This window comes from Chenopodium album, chromosome 8 (genome assembly GCF_948465745.1).
Source record: "Chenopodium album chromosome 8, dcCheAlbu1.1, whole genome shotgun sequence".
In the NCBI taxonomy this organism is placed as follows: domain Eukaryota; kingdom Viridiplantae; phylum Streptophyta; class Magnoliopsida; order Caryophyllales; family Amaranthaceae; genus Chenopodium; species Chenopodium album.
In genome coordinates, this window is record NC_137841.1 from 59,253,574 (window position 1) to 59,273,429 (window position 19,856).

General features: G+C 37.4%; 1 protein-coding gene across 1 annotated transcript; it reads right to left on the reverse strand.

The window, feature by feature from the left end:
• Window positions 1-2,171: 2,171 nt before the first annotated feature.
• LOC145643097 (uncharacterized) lies at window positions 2,172-3,193 on the reverse strand. The gene is made up of 2 exons (XM_081694259.1): window positions 2,881-3,193; window positions 2,172-2,290 (listed from the first exon to the last, which is right to left on the reverse strand). The coding sequence occupies exons 1-2, from the start codon at window positions 3,191-3,193 to the stop codon at window positions 2,172-2,174; spliced, it is 432 nt and encodes a 143-aa protein (XP_081550385.1).
• Between the last annotated feature and the right edge of the window lie 16,663 nt (window positions 3,194-19,856).

Below are 19,856 nucleotides of genomic sequence, written 5' to 3' on the forward strand. Positions count from 1 at the left end.
GTAGGTAAGCCATACCTCCGGAGACATATCATTTCGATCCTGCACCACCTTAATGTTCTTCACCAGCCATTGTTGAAGAGTTCCCGAGTAGAAATATATGGAGTTAGCAAGGCCTCCTACCTGTCTCCAACTTTCTCTCGCCATTTTGCAGTCCCTTAGCATGTGCAAGCAAGTCTCATCATAATTGGGGCAAGCTTTACATTTAGAATCATCTGTCAAATTTCGTTTAAAGCGGTTTGCATTTGTCATTAGGCGATCATGAAGATCTAACCAAAGAAGAACTCTGATTTTTTGCTGTACTCGTAATCGCCACACTAAATCCCAACTTCCATCATCCTGACCCTGTAACTCTCCTCTAATAATGCTTAGAGCAGATTTAATGGTAAACTTCCCCCTAGCACCTCCCCCCCAATAAAGTAGATCACCTACTGCAGGGTTAGTTGACAAGGGAATAAACGCGTCGTCAATTGTCTATCCCTAGATCAAATACAATTTATACAACCTAAACAAACCTAATACGAGTATAAGGCAAGCATAGGGGTCGAACCACAGAGAACGGTAAACACCACCAGATGTTATCAACAATTAAGCTAGTCCGGAATAGGGGATAAATAAACTAAAGTCTAAAAATGCTAAAACAAGAAATAAAACATTAAGGGAAATGGTTTAGGTATAGCATTCACTTGAACATAAACAAAGGCATAGAAATTGAATTAATTATGAACTAAACATGCTCGAATATCGAAATTAAGAATCCAATCTAGCCGCCTTCCGGGGTCAATTGGCTTCTCCTAACATAGCCTCTATGTTTCCACATTAGAACCATATACTAGGAGGTACTATTAAATAACAATCGATAGTAATGAACCTTAACTAAGTCAACTTCCGTTTCTTGTTAGCAAAGATTCACCTTTAATCAACCAACAATGTGCACTTGCAAGAAGATTAAAGAATATCAAGCATATAAAGACTTTAATCACAAATAAATCAATTCTAAACCCTAGAACATGCTCAAGGTCCAACTACACCACAACCATCCCCTTAATGGGGAAATTACTCACTAATCATGATAATAACAAGATTAATCAACAAATAATCAAGAATCAACATGATCAACAAGCAATACCAACAACTAAAATAATAATCAAAATAAACAAATAAAAATAGAGGAGAGAGAGTAAGAAATTGCTCATTAATTGAAGATGAAGGTCTACAAAGGATTGAACAAGCTCCTTCTTCAAAATCCAAGTTCATTAATGAAGAAAACCTCACTTTCTCTCTCTACCAAAGAAGACTAATCCTAACCTAACCTAAAACTAATTAGAGAGAAGAATAGATAGTTATTCCCCCCCCCCCCCCCCAAAACGTTCTAAAAAAAGGGACTTATATAGTCCGTATAGAGTCAGCTGAGAAAAGGAGAGGTCCGACCGAACAAATGGGAAGGTTCGGCCGGACTACAGGGTAGGTTCGGCCGGACTACAGGGTAGGTTCGGCCGAACCATGGGTAGGTTCGGTCGAACCTCCCTGATCCTAGTCTGGTCGAACTTCTGTGGTTCGGCCACTCCTGCAAAACTGCCAATTTTCATCTTGCCCCTGCCTCGAAGTTCGGCCGAACCACTGAGCAGGTTCGGCCACACCTTGGTTCGGCCACACCATCAGGAGGTTCGGCCAAACCTCTTCTGAATCATGCTTCCTCTAGCTTCCTTTGAGCTTCCTTTGAGCTTAGCTTCCTCCTCTTGAAAATCTCGATGGTTCCTACAAAGCATAAGCATGAAAAGCACAATAAGAACAAAGCGGGAAGACTAAGAAAAGGGAGGATAAAGGAGAAAGAAAAGAGAAAGCAAAGCTAAGTAAAAATGCTTAGAAAGAGGGCCAAACAAGTGCAAACGAGGGGAGAATCCTTAGAGAAAAAGGATAAAAGAGTGGCATAAATGCCACTCATCAAAATAAAGAACGAAATATAACAAATCAAAAGCAAATAAAATACGAAAATAAACTAAAAACTACGAAAAGAATTAAAACACGACAAAATTACCAAAATAAACTAGAAACTTTATTAAAGAGAAAGAAAGGAAAATAAGATAAAATAAACACGAAAATGACTCTAAAACTACTCCCTAAGAGTGACATAAATGTCACTCATCATTAGTGCGCAAGCTATGAGATGTTATTCATTGCAGCATATCATCAGGAAGCAAATTTGCAAAGAGTTCCCATTTCCAACCAGTCATGATATTCCAAAGATCCTCCACCGTAGCCTCATCTAAGTCATTTGGAACTGGGGCTATGGCTTTTTCACGAAGGGGGGAATCAGAAACCTACCTATGGTCCCAGAATAGAGTGCGGGTTCTATCTTCCACAACAACTAGAGCACCTTGACATAGAAATTTTGCGTTCTCAATTATACCTCGCCACACATTCTTGGCCTTGGCTTCAAACATATCAATATCATATCTACCCTTGCAATATTTGGCTCTCAAAACATTCGACCATAAAGAATGTGGTTCCGTTAGAACCCTCCATCCCAGTTTGGTGAGAAAGGTTGCGGTAAGATCTCTTGAAGACCTCATTCCCAACCCTCCTTGCTCTTTCGATAATTGCAAAGTTTCCCATGATATATAAGAGGTGAACTTTCCTTTTATCTTCATTCCCACCCCGCATAAACCTTCTCATTTTCCTGTCAAGGTCATCACAAATGGTCCTAGGGAGTTTTGCCGATCGCGTAGCATAGGAACTTATGGTTGATATCGAGGATTTTGCAAGAGTGATTTTTCCTGCCATCGGGAGGTACTTTGTCTTCCACCCCACAGTCTTAAATCCACTTTCTCACAAGATAAGCAAAGGTATCTTTAGTCACTCAGCTCGATAAAGTGGGCATACCCAAATAACTCCCCAAATCATCAGTCATAGCCATGTTCAAGGCTTCACAAATAACTGCTTTGGCACTGTCATCCATATTCGGAGAAAAGCACACACGGGATTTGGCATTGCTGACTTTAGACCCCAAGGCTGCACAAAATTTTCCAAGACATTCTTGTATGACATTCGATTGTTCAATGGTTTCCTCACCAACTAAAATTATATCGTCCGTAAAACAAAGGTTTGGCAACTTAGGACCATTCCGACTAGCTCTAATAGGCTTCCAATAGTTTTTAATAATGGCATCCTCAATAACTTGATTTAATCTCTCCATACATAAGATAAACAAATAAGGTGAGAGAGGATCTCCTTGGCAAATTCCCCTTCCCGGTTTTAAAACTTAAGTAGGATCTCCATTCCAAAGCACTTGCATAGAGGAAGTAGTAAGGCATTCCATATGACCTCAATTATAACAGGAGGAAATCGAATTTCAAGGAGGGAATCTTGTATAAATTCCCATCTTAACCTATCATAGGCTTTTTCAAAGTCCATTTTGATTGCCATAAATCCGCTTGAACCTTGCTTGTTTCTCATTGTATGAAGAACTTCTTGGACAATGAGAATACTGTCAGTGATTTGTCTTCCCGGAACAAAACCTGTTTGAGTGTGTAGGGAATATTTCAAGCATCCTAAACTTGACCCACTTAAGCATGGTGGCGTGCAAAATGAAGGAAGCTAGAACAAAAGAGTCGCCAACAAGTTTTAGGAACTTGTAAACCGTTCACAGGGTGAAGGTTACACCCCTTCACGATTCTAGAGATCGATAACTCCTAGTGATCTGGAATCATGACTGTATATTCGTGGATGTAGGTACGAATCCAACCTAAAAGAGACTGAACCCGCCCTAAAAATAAGCCTCTACTTTATTCTTTTCATATTCATGTGCGCTTTCTGACTAACATACAATCATTAGGTTAATTACCCTAAACATGTTTAATCTATGTTGTTTGATATTAATGCACAAATAAATCTATTATTGGCGATCACTTGAATTAAAATCATATTAACCTAAATCAAATTATAATTATCTTATTAGGCGTGATTTCAAGTACAAATTCCCTTTAAACATGTAGAAAAAACGTGATCAGGCAATAACAATCATTATCAAGCAACATAATAATCATGACACAACAATCATCATCACAATAATCTCAATAAAGCATAATAATATTAGCAAGATCCTAGGCATGATATTAACATGATTAATAACAAATCCTAGCATGTTACTAAACATAAAGATTAAAGCTTTGGCCCTAACATGATACTAACATGATAGAAGAAATAGGAAGCAACCTAAACATTATACTAGAAACCATTAAAAGCATCCTAACATGATACTAGGAATTAATATAATCTAAGCATGCTTTCTAAGAAATAGAGCAATAGAATTACTCACTTTGTTGTCTCGTATCTTTTTCTATTAAAAGAATACACACGTTAGTAAACTTCAATAAAATATTAAATCAAACAATTAATTTAAATAATTGAAATATGGATTTGTTACCAAACCCTCAAAAATTATTAACCTTTCACGTTTAAGGCGAAGGTAACTTCAAGCTTGGCTAGGTGTGTTAGTATCTTGTGATGGACGTATGATGTTTTGAAAAGGCTAGGGTTAGAAGTCAAACTAAATTTATCTAAACTTATTACCCCTGAAATATGTGAAAATAAGGTGAACAGAATAGACCATAATCTTAAAATCTTTTACGGAGTACTATGAGTAATATTATAATGAAAAATTTACACGCAATGTGTGCATAACTTTTTATATAAATAAATATAATATGAAGTATAAATTAAAGGCATATTGTCTTAAAATATTGTATTAAAATATTTTACTTTGTATAAAAATATAAAGTATATACTTTATTATTAAAATTGAGGGAAAACGGTCGATTTAGAGAAATAATGCATTACTTATTCAATTTATTAATTGCTTTTTTATTTGTGTTTCATTTGCACCGTAAATATACTAAACGTGTGTATCATAGATAGGAAGTTCAAAATTGGTAATTTAAATTGTGAAGTAAATTTTAATTTTCAATTTTTACAATGGCTATATAAATTTTATGCCTATTGTAAAACTATCACTAAATTTGTATCATAGAGTATTATGTACTTTTTGAAAAAATTTGTAACTTGTACTTTATTCTATGTTATTTGTAAATTTGTAAATACTTTATTAATAATTGTAAATTTTATTTCATGTTGTTAAAATTTTGTACCTATTGTATAATTGTCACTAAATTCAACGAGTATTATGTAATTTTATTTTTAAAATCTTGTACTTATTGTTAAATTGTGACTAAACTGTCACAAGCAATCTATAAGCATATATCATAAAACAATTTGTATAGGTAAATTTTCACTATGATATATCATAAAACAATTTGTATAGGTAAATGTTCACTATGAATGACAAATTTGTCACTTCCATAAAATCGAGTAAGGACAATTGATAATGTTGTTTAGTGATTTGCTAAAATTAGCGAAAGTAGCTGGAATGACGGGGTAATGAGAGGGATGAATGAAAAGGTAGTTGAAATGGAAATTTGGTCGAAACCAAGTTCATTCATCACAAAATGGAGGTTGAGAAGCAGAGAGTATTGCACCGGTAAGGTTCTCATCGGAGGAGAGAACCTCATAACTAACCAAAATTGAGATTTGTATGGTACAAGCGGGTGTACTAAGCATATGGTACACTTTAAAAAACATTAACTATAAATAAAAGGTGGTACACTTGCAAGCTACACCTGTTTGTACGGTTGTACCAATCAATATTGCATGATTACTCAATACTAAGTAGGTTGGAAAAACATTGAAATAGTATGTTTAATTGTTATTGGAAAAAACTTAGTTTATGGCTTGCATTTAGGTCTGTTTTTGATATATTATTGCTCATCTTGTAATTAGGAATTAGGTATTAATTACTATATAAAAAAAATTAAAAAAAAAACTTAAGCGTCTTATATCTATTTTTCTTTGTATGGTTCTTTAAATAAAGTGTTTCAAAGGTCGAAAATAGTCAAAATTTTCCGAAAATTTGGCTATTTCCGACTCTTTTCTTTAGTTTCTTTATGTTTTTGTTATTAAATCCATTAAATCTACACTCTGGGTGGGCTTTGTTCTAGTTTTTTTTAGTTTAGTATGGTATATAAGTTGTTTCATGGGTAAGGATTTGTGCGGGAGTGAGAAAGAGGTTAATCTTTCGATTACAATAAGATAAATTAGACGAAAATTTTCTTCACGACTACAATAAATCGATATATCTCTCGTCGAAGAAGACTGTAAATCATAGCGATATGAAAGAAGGTATGAATAATGTTCGATTTGCAACAACGATCGTAGCTCTGCTGATAAGATGTTTTTTTTATTCAATTGTCATGTATTTATTAGATTTAAAATCTCTTTGTAGATGTTGTATAACTTTTTATTTACAAATCATTCTGTTTTTTTTTAAAAAAAATTAGGAATTAGTTTGTATAAAGTATTATTGGTAGATCTTGATTTACAATATCAAAGTAGACTACATCACTATAGATGTTTTTTTCATGGTTAGGGCCTATCCATTTCAACTTAATTTTAGTTCAGTTCACTTTAATTAGCTCCATTCAGTTAGCTCCTAATTTCCTTCTCTCATAAAATATTCAGTTCAGCTCCAATCAGTTCAGTTCAGTTCACTACGTTCAGTTCAGCTCAATTTAATAAACACTACTACAAAAACACCCTACGGAGTTGCCTCAAATTAATAGGTGACCCGTAAGGTTTAAGAGTTGCCTCTTACAAATCATGTGACATATAAAGCTTGATAAAAGACATCTAAAAATAAATTGAAAGGCATAGGTGTCACCTATGGTATAATAGGCGACACGTAAACTATACACGTCCCATCTTTCATTATGTGTGACTTATAAGGTATTACTTTACGAGTCGCCTCTAGTCCTGCACTACTACATGCGACACCTTCGCCAAGTTAATGAACAAATCAAACAAAACCCTATAATCCTCAATCATTCATTCAATCCCTTGGTCATTTTTTGTTCATTCCCCAATTCCTCGCCTCCCTCATTCATTCCCTTGCTCTCTTTCTTCCTTCCTCTCATCACCTCTCACCGACAATGACTACGAGTCTACGACTATGCCGATCAATTTCCCATCACCTCTTTGTTCCTTCCTCTCGACACCTCTAAACAACTACGACTATGCCGATCAATTTCTCAGATCTTTCATTCCTCTTTCTCACCTTAAAAGATCAACAAAAGAGGATAGAGAAAATCCTTTACAAATTTTGCATTTTCTCTCTATAATTCATTTTCACTTTCTCTCTCCTCTCCGACGACGACGACAATGACAACTTTCTTCAATTTTCTGGTGATTTTCCCTTTTTATGGTATTAATTTGTCAATTTCTTGGTTTTTTTTAAAGATTTTTTTTTTGTGATTTTTTCCGATTTTTTGGTTGAATTTGCAGATTACATTGTGATTTCTTTTTTTGATGAGGTTAATTTTTAATTGGTTTGTTTGATTTTTGAATTTTGGTTTTGTTAATGGTGTTTATGATGAACAAAAATATATGATTTTTTTTTTTGTTTTTTTTTGTTGTGATTTTGGTGAAAATTTAGATTACTTGAGTATGAGCTGTGGTTGTTAGTGTGCTTAATGGCTTTCTGTATACCAATTTAGGTATATACACCGTGGTGGCTCTTGCAGCTGAGTAATGGATTTGGTGGCTAGAGATAAGGCATATATTTTTCGCCGTCTTCTTGTACTTGTCACTATATATTGTTTTATGTGATTAAAATTGATTTTTATATAATTGCAATATTGAATGGCGAAGTGACAGTAAGGAGGAGTTTAGTAGTTTGTATTTATGCCTGTTCAAGTTAGGATCGTTAATCTCAAAGTTTCTTGTTGTATGAGGAATTTGAGTTCTTCCGGTAGACTTTTGTTTTCTCTAAAATTAGCCTTAATTATGTGTTTTTGGTGCTAGCCATTGTTTATTAAAGAATAATTGTGAAATGGGTGTGTTTGCTTTTGATCTTTGATGGATATAATATTGTGAAGATGGTATCCTTGAAGGGAATGGTTTGATGTCGATCCTTGAACCTATTTTTGTTAAATTGTGTATCATATACTATGACTTCTGTTACTTAAGAGGAATACTACAAGAGGGGGGGGGTGAATTGTAGTTTAAGAGAATTGAGCTAACTTTTTGCGGAATTGAAAAATACTAAGCTACAGGAATTCAAAGTGAACACAGAGAGATTTTACGTGGAAAACCTCTTGGCCCTAACAAGAGGAAAAACCACGACCACTTGGGATTTTAGGAAAGATTCTCCACTATAACAGGGCAAACAACCTATTACAAGCTAAAGAATCAATCTTCAAGTTCCTCTATGAACTTGAAGTTCCCAGCACCAAGTCCCACTACTTGCTACTCTTCTCTTCTCTATTCTCTTCTCTCTCTTTCTCTTTAACTTCTCTTAGAGTTCACTCAAACTCCCAATTCCCAAATTACAACTCAATGATAAACTCTAGTGAAAGTAATTAAGAAAAACACTTAAGTTGAATGCGACTCTTGACTCGTTTATGAACAGGAAAGAAAGATAAAAGTATTTGAGCAAGGTGAAGTTATCCAGAAAATAACTTCGATATTTATAGGAAAATACTGCTTGGATAAAACGCCACACTTTCCACCACTCATACCACCACTGCTGCATATCAACGTCACTACTCTACACCACTTCCAAAACTTTCAATCATGTCCTAAAAACCAGGGCACGTTGAGCCTTAAGGAAGCAGCATGTTCGTGAGTGGAGAAGACTAAATCAACAGTCAGTTGCACAAGCTTAGGAAGTTAGTTTTGCAAAAATATATTTTTTCCGAAAATAAATTATCAGCTTAAAAGATAAAATCACAAAAGATTTTCTTAAACAAACTATCCTAATTTTTAGCAAGTTAATACTTATCCTCTTTTCAAATGCATTCCACTTAGCATTAATCCTAATTATTTTTCACTTACATAAAATCTAAAATAGAAAAATACTTCAGACTTTATGCTTCTTTAAGAAGTATCTGCTTCGAGTCTTCTTTCCTTAGCTTATGCTCCGAAGCTCTAGTTCCTTCACAAGAACTCTTTAGCTGATCTCTTTGACTTTTAGCTCCTTGTGTTCCTTTGCCTTGAGTGATTCCTATAACTTATAAACAGACTACAAGACTCACAAAATACATTAGTCCACTTGTTTGACTTGTGTTATCATCAAAACATCAAGGGCAACAACTTCTAACTTATTTCATTCTCGGATTTTGACCATATCGTTCAGACAAAGTTTGAGGGTCAAATGGTATCTATTTTTATGTTGATATTTCTAATGTTAGTTTTATAGAAGTTTTGTCATAGAAATTTGCAAAATCCTATTAGCTCAAATGGTAGAGCAATGTGCTATTGCACATAGATGTAGGTTCAAGTCCTACATAGGTTGTAATTATAGTAGCAAGTGTAAATTTAATAAGGAAAAAGAAAAAAAATTGTATTTTGGGCATCGCTATTGAAGAATTATACTTTTCATGAAATTACTTTACGCGTCGCCTCATAAAAAGCAGACGACTCATAAAATACACCTAATGCGTCGCCTATAATGAAAAAGGTGACTCATAAATCAACCTAACACTTCACCTGTAATGAAAAAAGCGACTCATAAACCAACCTAACGCGTCACCTATAATGAAAAAGGCGACTTATAAACCAACCTAACGTGTCACCTGTAAAGAAAAAGGCGACTCATAAATCGACCTAACGCGTCACGTTATAGGTGATGCGTAAAGGGGTACCTATTGTGTCGGTGCCTGTAGTGTCGCCCTTAAAGCGATGTGTTAGATGGTTTAGAGGCGACTCGATAGGGGTTTTTTGTAGTAGTGAAATGTGAACAACCCCTTAGGTTCATGAATATCTGAAGAATAATGCTAGGTTAAAAATTATTAACAAATGTAATTTCATCCTTTTTTTTTTTTGGTTTTTTTGAAGAATAGAATTGTTAAATATCGCCCTCAAATCTCCAACTAACGCCCACAAGTAAAATATATTTTACAAATTTACCCTTACATAAAAAAGGATTTAACACAATTTATCCCCACATCTCTCTCTTAAAATCAATTATCTCTCTAAGCCTCCACCACCACCACCACGTCCTTTTACCAATTACCACCCACCACTACCACCACCTCCTCTTCTTTTAACCACCCACCACTACCTCCTTGTACCTCCAGTTTCTCGATCTACACAATTAGCTGCGGAAATGACAAGGCAGTGTAAGATGAACAAAGTTTGTTTATTTTTTTTTTTTAATTTTCAATCAGTTGAAACGCCCAAATATTTCGACCAATCTAGGCTCAAATGCCTAGATCTTTCGAACGACCATATGGTTGTTCGAAATTTCTGGGCGTTTGAGATGAAATGCCTAGAAATTTCGAACAACCACACAGTTGTTCGAACGAACTAGGCGTTTGAGCCTTGGTGGTTCGTAAAATCTGGGCGGTTCCCCCCCCCTTTTTTTAAATTCGTTTTTTAAAATGATTTTTACTGTTGTTGTTGTTTGATACTTATAATGTCTACAAGGATCCTTTTTCTACTTATATTGATGCTTTTATCCATAGTCTTGTTCGTTATATTGTGAATATATAAGCTGGGATTGAATGTTGATTCATATCACCACTTGATAGTGTATGTCAATTAGGAAAAAGCTTTGGAGACCTATGTGCCTATTATTATTGTTGTAGTTATTAGTAATATAAATCTAATTTCTTGGGTATAATTTCAATTCCATAAGTTGTTTACTAAATGAAATATGGAGTAATTTGTTGTAATTTTGAGGCTGGCTCAACCCAGCAAGGTGCTGGACCAACACAGGGGTAAGGCGGTCATTTTCACGTTAAATGAAAGTATTGTGGTTGTATTGACACTGTTCATATGTATATCTATACAACTATAAGAGAATTATCTACCTGTTTCATTATGTATATTCCGTTGTTCATCTTCCCCAATTCTATTTGATTTCCCGCTATATTCTTGACAGGCTCAAGTCGTAATCACCTAATAAAAAATAAAACCTAAACCCACTAACTATGTAGATAGAGAAGAAGGGTCGAACCACAGGAAAACAAATCAATTTACTCCTAATTAATTAAATGCAATCTAAATTATCAAGTAACAAATTGTTGTAAAAAGGTAATTAAATACTAAAAGGTAAGAGTAGGAAGGGTATAAATCAATAAAGGGAAAACCTAGGGCATAGGTTCACTAATAAACAATATTCCAGGGAAAATCATAATAAGCAATCATCAAGCATCAATTAACCAGATTATAAAGGGCTTTCGCTACGTATTATAATCACAGAGTTAATTTACCGGTATTAAATCTCATATCTCGAATCTCGACTTAACCATTTATAAATTAATCCGCCTATTGAAACTAATAAGCCTAAACATAAATTCTCATCTGTCGAATCTCAAATTAATATTGCTAAACTCATACAATTAAATCTGGCCAAACCTAATTGCATAGCATTAAATCAATCAAAAGGAAATTAATCAAGCATTGATAATCAACAATCACAAATTACTCCTTCATATTATTTATTAGATCCCCATAAACCCTAGAAATAAAACTACTCAAGCATAATTAAATCTAAATTAATCAAAACAATAAAGCAAGACATGATGAAAGGATTAAAAAAAATAACTAAAATTAAAAGAGAAGAAATTATTACCAAAAGAAATCTGGATTAAGGAATGAAGTTAACTAGTTAAGAACAAAGTTGAGAGAATTTTAGAGAGAGAAAATATTCTAAGTAGAGAGAGAAAATCTAAAAGAGAAGGTAATAAAAATTACGTACAAAAATCGTACTTAAACATCCCTAAAACAAATCCTAATTGAAAAATAACAATCTCGACAATTAGGTCTTCCAAAAACACGCGCCCGATCGGGTGAGCGTAAGCTCGATTGGGCGCGGCTTGGTACTGCTTCTTTGTGCGCGCCCGTCCGATCGGGCGCAAGCTTGCCCGATCGGGCCCGACTTCTTCTTCGAGGCTTGGACTTCGATTGGGCTCGATTCTTCGGCCCAATCCGGATTTCCTCTTCGGGTCTTGAATACTCGATCCAATTGCCCCGGTATCATCTACCGAGCCCTTAATCACTGGCTCTAACTGGTCATGGGCTTCAAAGACGGTCGTATCCTCCTAATGCTCGTAGTTGCTTCGTGAAAAACCCGGAAAACGCTCCAAATGTGCAATTTCCTACAAAACTCAAGCAAAGCTACAAAAAAACTAGAAAACACAAAGTAATAATAAAAGTGGCTCTAAAGATCCAAAAACACCACTAATTATGACCATGGGACGGAGGGTAAAACACTATATAAATTGGACATATCAAACTCCCCCAAGCCAAACCTTTGCTTGTCCCTAAGCAAAGAGCTCATCAATGAACATATAAAACATGCTTCATCCCAAGTAAACAAAATCAAGAACAAACGATTCAAGGAAAATCTAATGAACATGCTTCAATGTCAATCAATCTCATTCATGTAATCATCCTTCCTCCCCAACAATTGTCAAGTATAGCAAACCACATGAGCATATAGAATTCAAGAATAGTGCTCACACACTCAACTCTCATTTATGTGGTGAGTAAAATATGTACTCGATCGCTCTCCAACCAACCCCTTTCTATGTGAACAATTCCCTCCCAAATTATACTCTCGTGTGTTTAAAACAATGTACGCTCAACCTACTAGTCGACTCGAAATATGTCAAAATCATAACTTGCATTGATAAACAACACTTTCACATTCATACAACTCTTATGCACAAAGGTCGGAAGGTCTTTAAAGCTTGTAATGTAAGGCTAGGGTAAAGGGTAGGATAAATTTAGGAAAATGTGAGAATAAAGCCATGCTTAAGGGAGCCATATCCTAATAAAACCCAAGGTCAAAAACAAGTGATGACCAAAACATCTCCAATCACAACTTAACTTCCATAAAAATTCACCAAACAATCGTATACACAACACAATCCCAACACTTACATATTCACTCACAAAGTATGATAATAAGAAATAGAGTGAATTAAAACAAACTTTGAACTACTTATTCTTTTTTTTTTCTTTCTTTTTCTTCAAACTTGAACTTTTTTTTTTCTTTTGAAATTTTTTTTCTTTTTTTTCTTTCTTGAGCAACCTTCAAATAGAACATTTGAACAATTGAAACAACTTTTTTTTTCTTTTTACCTCATATTGGAAATTTTCAACTTTGAAACACAAAACATCAATATTTTCCAATCAAAATATCAAAGAACAATCACTCTTCTTTTATTCCCACATTGTGCAAATGATATGCACACCACAACTCCCTCACCTCACCAACTAATAGCTCCCCCAAGCCAAGCTTGGGACTAGTAACCAATGGGGCTCATATAGGTTTGTAATGTGGCTAAATAAACAATAAAAAGGGCACAAGCAACAAAAGGGTAACAAGAAGGGAACAAATGTATCTAATATCGTCTGAAGGCTACCTAAGAGAACAAATGCCTTCGTCCTCTTCAATGTGCATAATATTGAGCCATATAAACATTACTAATAGTTGCAAACCAATACTCAAATTCCTTGACATACCAGGAACTATCACACATTCCTAACCAAATCAACTAGTCAAGCACTATATGCACAAATAGTTGGCAAAATTGACGCATGTTTAGGAATCCAAACAATTAAACTTCAAATCATGATCACCAAATTCACAAAGCTTATTATCATATACCAAGAATCAAAACAATATTTTCCAAGTATGGGACACAGGGAAACATGATTTACAATTCATTGGAACGTATTTTTGATTTTTTTTTTATTTTTCAATTTTTTAGTGTATTTTTTTCATTAAGGAAAGCAATAAAAACTACACTAGAAAGCAATAAAATCTATACTAGAAAGTAATATATAGAGAAAAGAGAGAAAGAGTTACCATATGTACAAGAAATCTCCCCCCAAGCCAAAATAAGCAATGCACTCATTGACTTAGGAGTGTAGCTAGGAGGAGCTACTCCTCGTCATCATCCATCCTCTCATAGCCTCCTCCATAACTCGAGCCGGCGCCACCCTGGCTCGTTCCAGCACCACCGTAGCCCGAATCACCTACAAAGTAGTTAGGGTCTACATTCCCCCCCATACCCCCAAAAGGAGCATCACCTCCATATCCATGGATTGAAGAGTAGTCCACATAAGTACTAAAAGCTCCGGGGGTGGAATACCCTCCTTGGGGGTATTGGAACCAATCGGGAACTAATGCCTCGGGGGGAATAGCCCCTCGGCGTGCATAGTCATCGTACATAGGGTATAAACCCCACCCGAGGTTCCTCTCTACATGACCTACCCGCCTATCCAAAGTGCCTAACCTAGAGTCTAGGTTTTCACCATGCCCTCCACTCTCCCTTGCCCCCTCTCTATGCGGTCAAGTTGGCTCCGAAAAGCCGAAAAGTTATAAGGAGCATGGGGGTCGATGTTATAATCGACGGAGGAGGTGGGCATGCCATAGGTGTAGGGTTGGGGTGGTTGGTAGTGTGGTGAATGGTGTTGGGGGGAATGGTGGGGTTGTGGTGAAAGGTGAGGTTCTTGAACCTCGCCTTGACCGTTTATCTCGAAAGTGTAAGAAGGCTTCCCCTTCTCAAATTTGGTCAAGGCGGGGTTGGGCAGTGTAAATGCTTGGTCTCTCCTACCCGATTCTCGGTGGACTATCCACCAAGTCTCACCGCCCATAGGTTGCACCCAGTTTAGGCCCCCTAAGTAAGCTAGGTCCATGAGGGTTGAACCCTCCACTTTCCTATGCCCGGTTAGGTTCCATCCTAGGTGTTTAACAACAATATGGGTCACCAACCCCCCAAAGTAGATAGGCGCCCTAGACCTACCCCCCTTGGCCGCATTGGTCACCCTTTGAAAGTGTTGGGCTATCTTATGTGGTATGTTTAATTTCTCAGCGTTAGGAATCATATATGAAGCCAACAATTCAAGTTCATCCCTCCTAACGTTTGCCAGTTCATGCCTCCTAAAAATTGTGAGGCCGGTAAACCTTTGCCAAAACTTAGGGACGGGATGTTGAATCCACATCCCTTCACTACTAGAAAACATGCAAATTACGACGGAATTTTTCCGTCGGAAACACCCTAAATTCCGTCGGAAATGGGGTTTCCGACGGAATTTCCGTCGTAACGGGTCGTCGGAATACATATTGTAGGAAAACCAGCTTTTCCGACGAAATTTCCGTCGGAAACACTATTCCGACGGAAATTCCGACGGAATTTCATCTGTCGGCAGGGATTTTCAGGCCAGTGAAAATCCGTCGGAAAATTCCGACGGAATATAATCCGCCGGAATATTTCGACGGAAATTCCGTCGTAAAAATGTTTCAAAAAAACAAAAAAAAAAGCCACCCACCACCCCAAACCACCAGTCCCCCCCATCCAGACCCAACCACAACCACACACCACCACCCCACACCAACAGTCTTCCCCCCATCCGGACCCAACCACAACCACACACCACCACCCAACACCACCAGTCTTCCCCCCATCCGGACCCAACCAAAACCCACACCACCACCGACCCTATCCCACCACCATACACCACCACCGACACCACCACAACAAAAAATTAGCCCCAAAAACCATAAAATACCCCCAAAAACCGTAAATTAACCCAAAAATAAAATAAAATTACACGACTAAAGCAAGAAATAACACACAAAACCAGTAGATCTACATATTTAATCAAAATTTCATAAAATAAAACGATGTTTAATCAACAAAAAATAAATCAACTATATAAATATACAATTATCTATTTAAATTTACAATTTATCATTACAATAACATATAAAATTAACTAGATCTACGAATCTATCCTAAATTAACACAAGATCTACCAAAAAAGACGGTGGTTGTTGGGTTTGATATTGATGCAGCCCGGTTGTTGGTGTTGCGAATCTGTTGCGCGCGATTGATGTTGGTGGTGGTGTGTTGTTGCGGTTGTTGTTGTCGGTTGGTGGTGGTGTGTTGTTGCGAATCTCGTTGTTGTTGTCGTTGTTTGATGTAGGTGAAGAGAAAAGAAACGAAGGAGAGAGAAAGGGCGGTGAAGAGAAGAAGAAAGGAAAGAGAAGGAGAAGAGAAGAGGGGAGAACGAAGGAGAAGAAGGAGAACAGAGGACTGAGAAAGGGGGAACGAAGGAGGGGAGAGAGAGAAGGAGAGAGCAAAAACTTAGAGAGAGAAAGAGAGGCGGAAATAACAAAGGGGGAAGGGGCTGCTTTAGGGGTTGGGAATTTAAGTATAATTTTTTTTAATTATTTTCCGACGGAAAATTCCGTCGTAATTTTCCGACGGACTATAATTCCGTCGGAAATTGTTAATTCCGACGGAAAATTCCGTCGGAACTTTCCGACGGACTATAATTCCGTCGAAAATTGTAAATTACGACGAAAAATTCTGTCGGAAATTAAAATTTCCGACGGAATTTATATTCGTCTGAAATCCGTCGGAAATTTCACTTTTTGCGACGGAAATTCGGGTCCGTCGGAACAAGTCCGTCGTAATTTGCTTGTTTTCTAGTAGTGCTTTGGCGTGTTGGAGGTTAAGCAAACCCTCCCCGGGTAGTCTCTTGTAGACCACGGCGATGTGGTATTGGGAGGGTTCAATAGGTTTGTCCGATTTAAGCTCAAACAATTTACCAAATTCTTTTAAAGTTAATCGCACATCATTGTTTAGCAATTAGAATTGTACATGAGTGATTAAAGCATTCATTTTAATAACATTGAAACTAGAAATAAATTCTAATGTCAAATAATCATAAGTATCATGATGCATTTGGAAAAATCCACTCATTCCTATACCCTTAAACAATTTCTCTACGGGTTTATCAAGACCTAGCCTAGACAATGTAGGATGATGAACGAATCGAGTAGAGATTACCTGCCTCTGGATGAGGTTGAGCATCCTAGCTCGTTGTTTCGTTGAGGTGATAACAACCTCCTCCCATCCCGGTAATTGAAGCTCCGGGTCGACCATCGGTTGTTGTTGCCTAGAACTTTCACCCCTATGTTGTCTAGATCTCTTTGAAGCCATTTGTAGTGAAAAATACGGGTATTGAAGCTTTCTCTCTCTAAGGGTTTTGAGAAATCTTGAGAGAAAGTGGTAGAAAGATGGTGGAAAATGTAGAGGAAGGTGTGAGGATTAAGAATATGTAAAAAAATTTTGAGGTTTGATGGATGAATTTGAGAAGATCTTGAAAAGAAAGTGAGTTTCGAGGTTTAAAAATGGAGGTTTTAGAAAGAGAAAGTGTGAATGAAGAAGAAGAAATAAGAAAGAAAAAGAAAAGAAAGGAGGAGAAAGAGATATAAGACGGCCAGGAAATAGGCGCACCCGATCGGGTGAGCTTCGCCCGATCGGGCAAATATAAGTTTGGCTGAAATGTGAAATGCGCGCCCGATCGGGCAACCTCCACCCGATCGGGCGCGAACTCGAACTTTGGAATCACCAAATTGCTCGCCCGATTGGGCGAGCTTCGTCCGATATTTCTTTTTGTGTCACTCGATTTCTCCAAATTTCCGCCCGATCGAGCGAAATTTCCCTTGATTTTCTTCCTTCTTTGCGCGCCCGATCGGGCGTGCCTCGCCCGATCGGGCGATTTAAAGCTCCGATAAAATCCATATGTCGCGCCCGATCGGGACTCCTTGCCCTATCGGGCGTATTTTACTCGATTCTGACCTCCAGGTGCGAGCCCGATCGGGCGAGCTTCGCCCGATCGGGCCCGTACCCAATCTGAAGCTTCTCTTTTCTTCACCTTTTTCTCTTGAAAACTCCTTACTTTATGATCTAAAACCTGTACAAAAACACTTAAGAAAGGTAAAATTTCACTCTCCTCACCTCTCTAAATAAAATAAAAATAAAATAAATTATAAAATAAAAGAAAAACTAGTCTAGAAAGCAAGAAATACGGGTTGCCTCCCGCAAAGCGCTGGTTTATCTAGGTCCCGCACGACTCTCTTACCACATTGAAGCTCAAAATGAATCGGAACCGCTTAGGTGAAGTAATTCAACTGCACCAATCATAGCCCCCTCATGATATAGCTTGAGTCTTTGGCCATTAACCTTGAACTCGTTACCATGTTCATCGAAAACCTCCACAGAAATGAATTTATTAGCCCTTTTTACAGTAAAATGACCCGACCACCTTGACCTCAACTTTCCTGGGAATAGTTTAAGTCTAGAGTTGAACAACAACACTTTATCACCCTCTTTGAATTCTTTCGGAAGGATCATCTTGTCGTGCCATCTCTTTGTCTTCTCCTTGTAGACACGAGCACTATCATAGGCCGTCAACCTAAACTCATCGAGTTGGTTAAGTTGAAGTAACCTCTTTTCTCCCGCTAATTTGGCATCCAAATTGAGCTCCTTAATAGCCCAATATGCCTTGTATTCTAATTCGGTCGGGAGATGACATGCTTTACCGTACACGAGTCTATATGGAGTAGTTACTATTGGGGTCTTAAACGCAGTTCTGTACGCCCTAAGGGTGTCATCCAACTTATCGCTCCAATATTTCCTTGCCTTTGCCACCACCTTCTCTAGAATGGCCTTGATCTCACGGTTAGAAACTTCAACTTGGCCACTAGTTTGGGGATGGTAGGCTAAACCTGTCCTATGGTATACACCATACTTTTTGAGGAGGGTGTCTAACTTCCGCTCATGAAAGTGAGATCCTCCGTCACTGAGTATCGCTCTAGGCACGCCAAATCTTGGAAAGATAGTCTTCTTAAAAAGTCTATGGACCACCTTGGCATCATTAGTAGGAATGGCAATGGCCTCAACCCACTTGGATACATAGTCGACGGCGACAAGTATATAGCGGTTCCCTTTTGAAGAAGGGAACGGTCCCATGTAATCAACACCCCAAACATAAAAAATTTCAACTTCCAAAATTCCAGTTTGAAGCATCTCATGCCGCCGCGAGATGTTGCCAGTCCTCTGGCAAGAGTCACAAGCCTGCACAAAAGTGTTAGCATCCTTAAACATTGTAGGCCAATAGAAACCTGATTCATTAATCTTGGCCACCATTTTAGTGGGGCCATGATGTCCTCCATATGGTGAGGTGTGGCAGCTAGTAAGCACACCGTGGACTTCCCATTCGGGAACACACCTGCAAAATAATCCATCTGCACACTCACGAAACAAAAAAGGATCATCCCAAAAATAATGCTTAACATCATAAAGGAATTTCTTTTTTTGTTGGTAGGACAAGTCAGGAGGTAGAGTACCACCCACTAAATAATTATCAAAGTCATCATACCATGGGTGTTGCTTTACAACTGCATATAGGTTGTCATCAGGGAAAAAATCATCTACAGGAAGAGAATCCTTACCCTCATCATACCTGATACGTGACAAGTGGTCCGCCACTACGTTCTCTGCTGCCTTTTTATCCTTTATTTCGATATTGAAATCTTGGAGCAAATGAACCCAACGGAGTAGCCTTGGCTTTGATCCCGCCTTAGCTATCAAGTACTTTAACGCTGCATGGTCAGTAAAAACAATGACTTTAGAACCAACAAGATATGATCTAAATTTTTCTAAAGCATATATAACAGCAAGAAACTCCTTCTCCGTAGTGACATAGTTGACTTGGGCTTCATCCAAAGTTTTTCTTGCATAATAAATAGCATGCAAAACTTTGTCCTTTCTTTGTCCGAGCACGGCTCCTAGTGCAAAGTCACTTGCATCGCACATGATCTCGAAAGGGGGATTCCAATCGGGAGCACATATGATGGGTGCCGATATCAAAGCCTGCTTAATCCTGTTAAAAGCCTCAAGACACTCGTCAGTAAAAATAAAAGGAGCATCCTTGAGCAA

What these genes read in the sequence shown, in the direction of transcription:
- LOC145643097 (XM_081694259.1), bottom strand. Translation starts at nt 3,193, where the DNA reads ATGGAGAGATTAAATCAAGTTATTGAGGATGCCATTATTAAAAACTAT. An exon ending in TGATTTGGGGAGTTATTTGG is followed by an intron (nt 2,291 to 2,880) that starts GTATGCCCACTT and finishes TTCGTGAAAAAG; the next exon opens with CCATAGCCCCAGTTCCAAAT.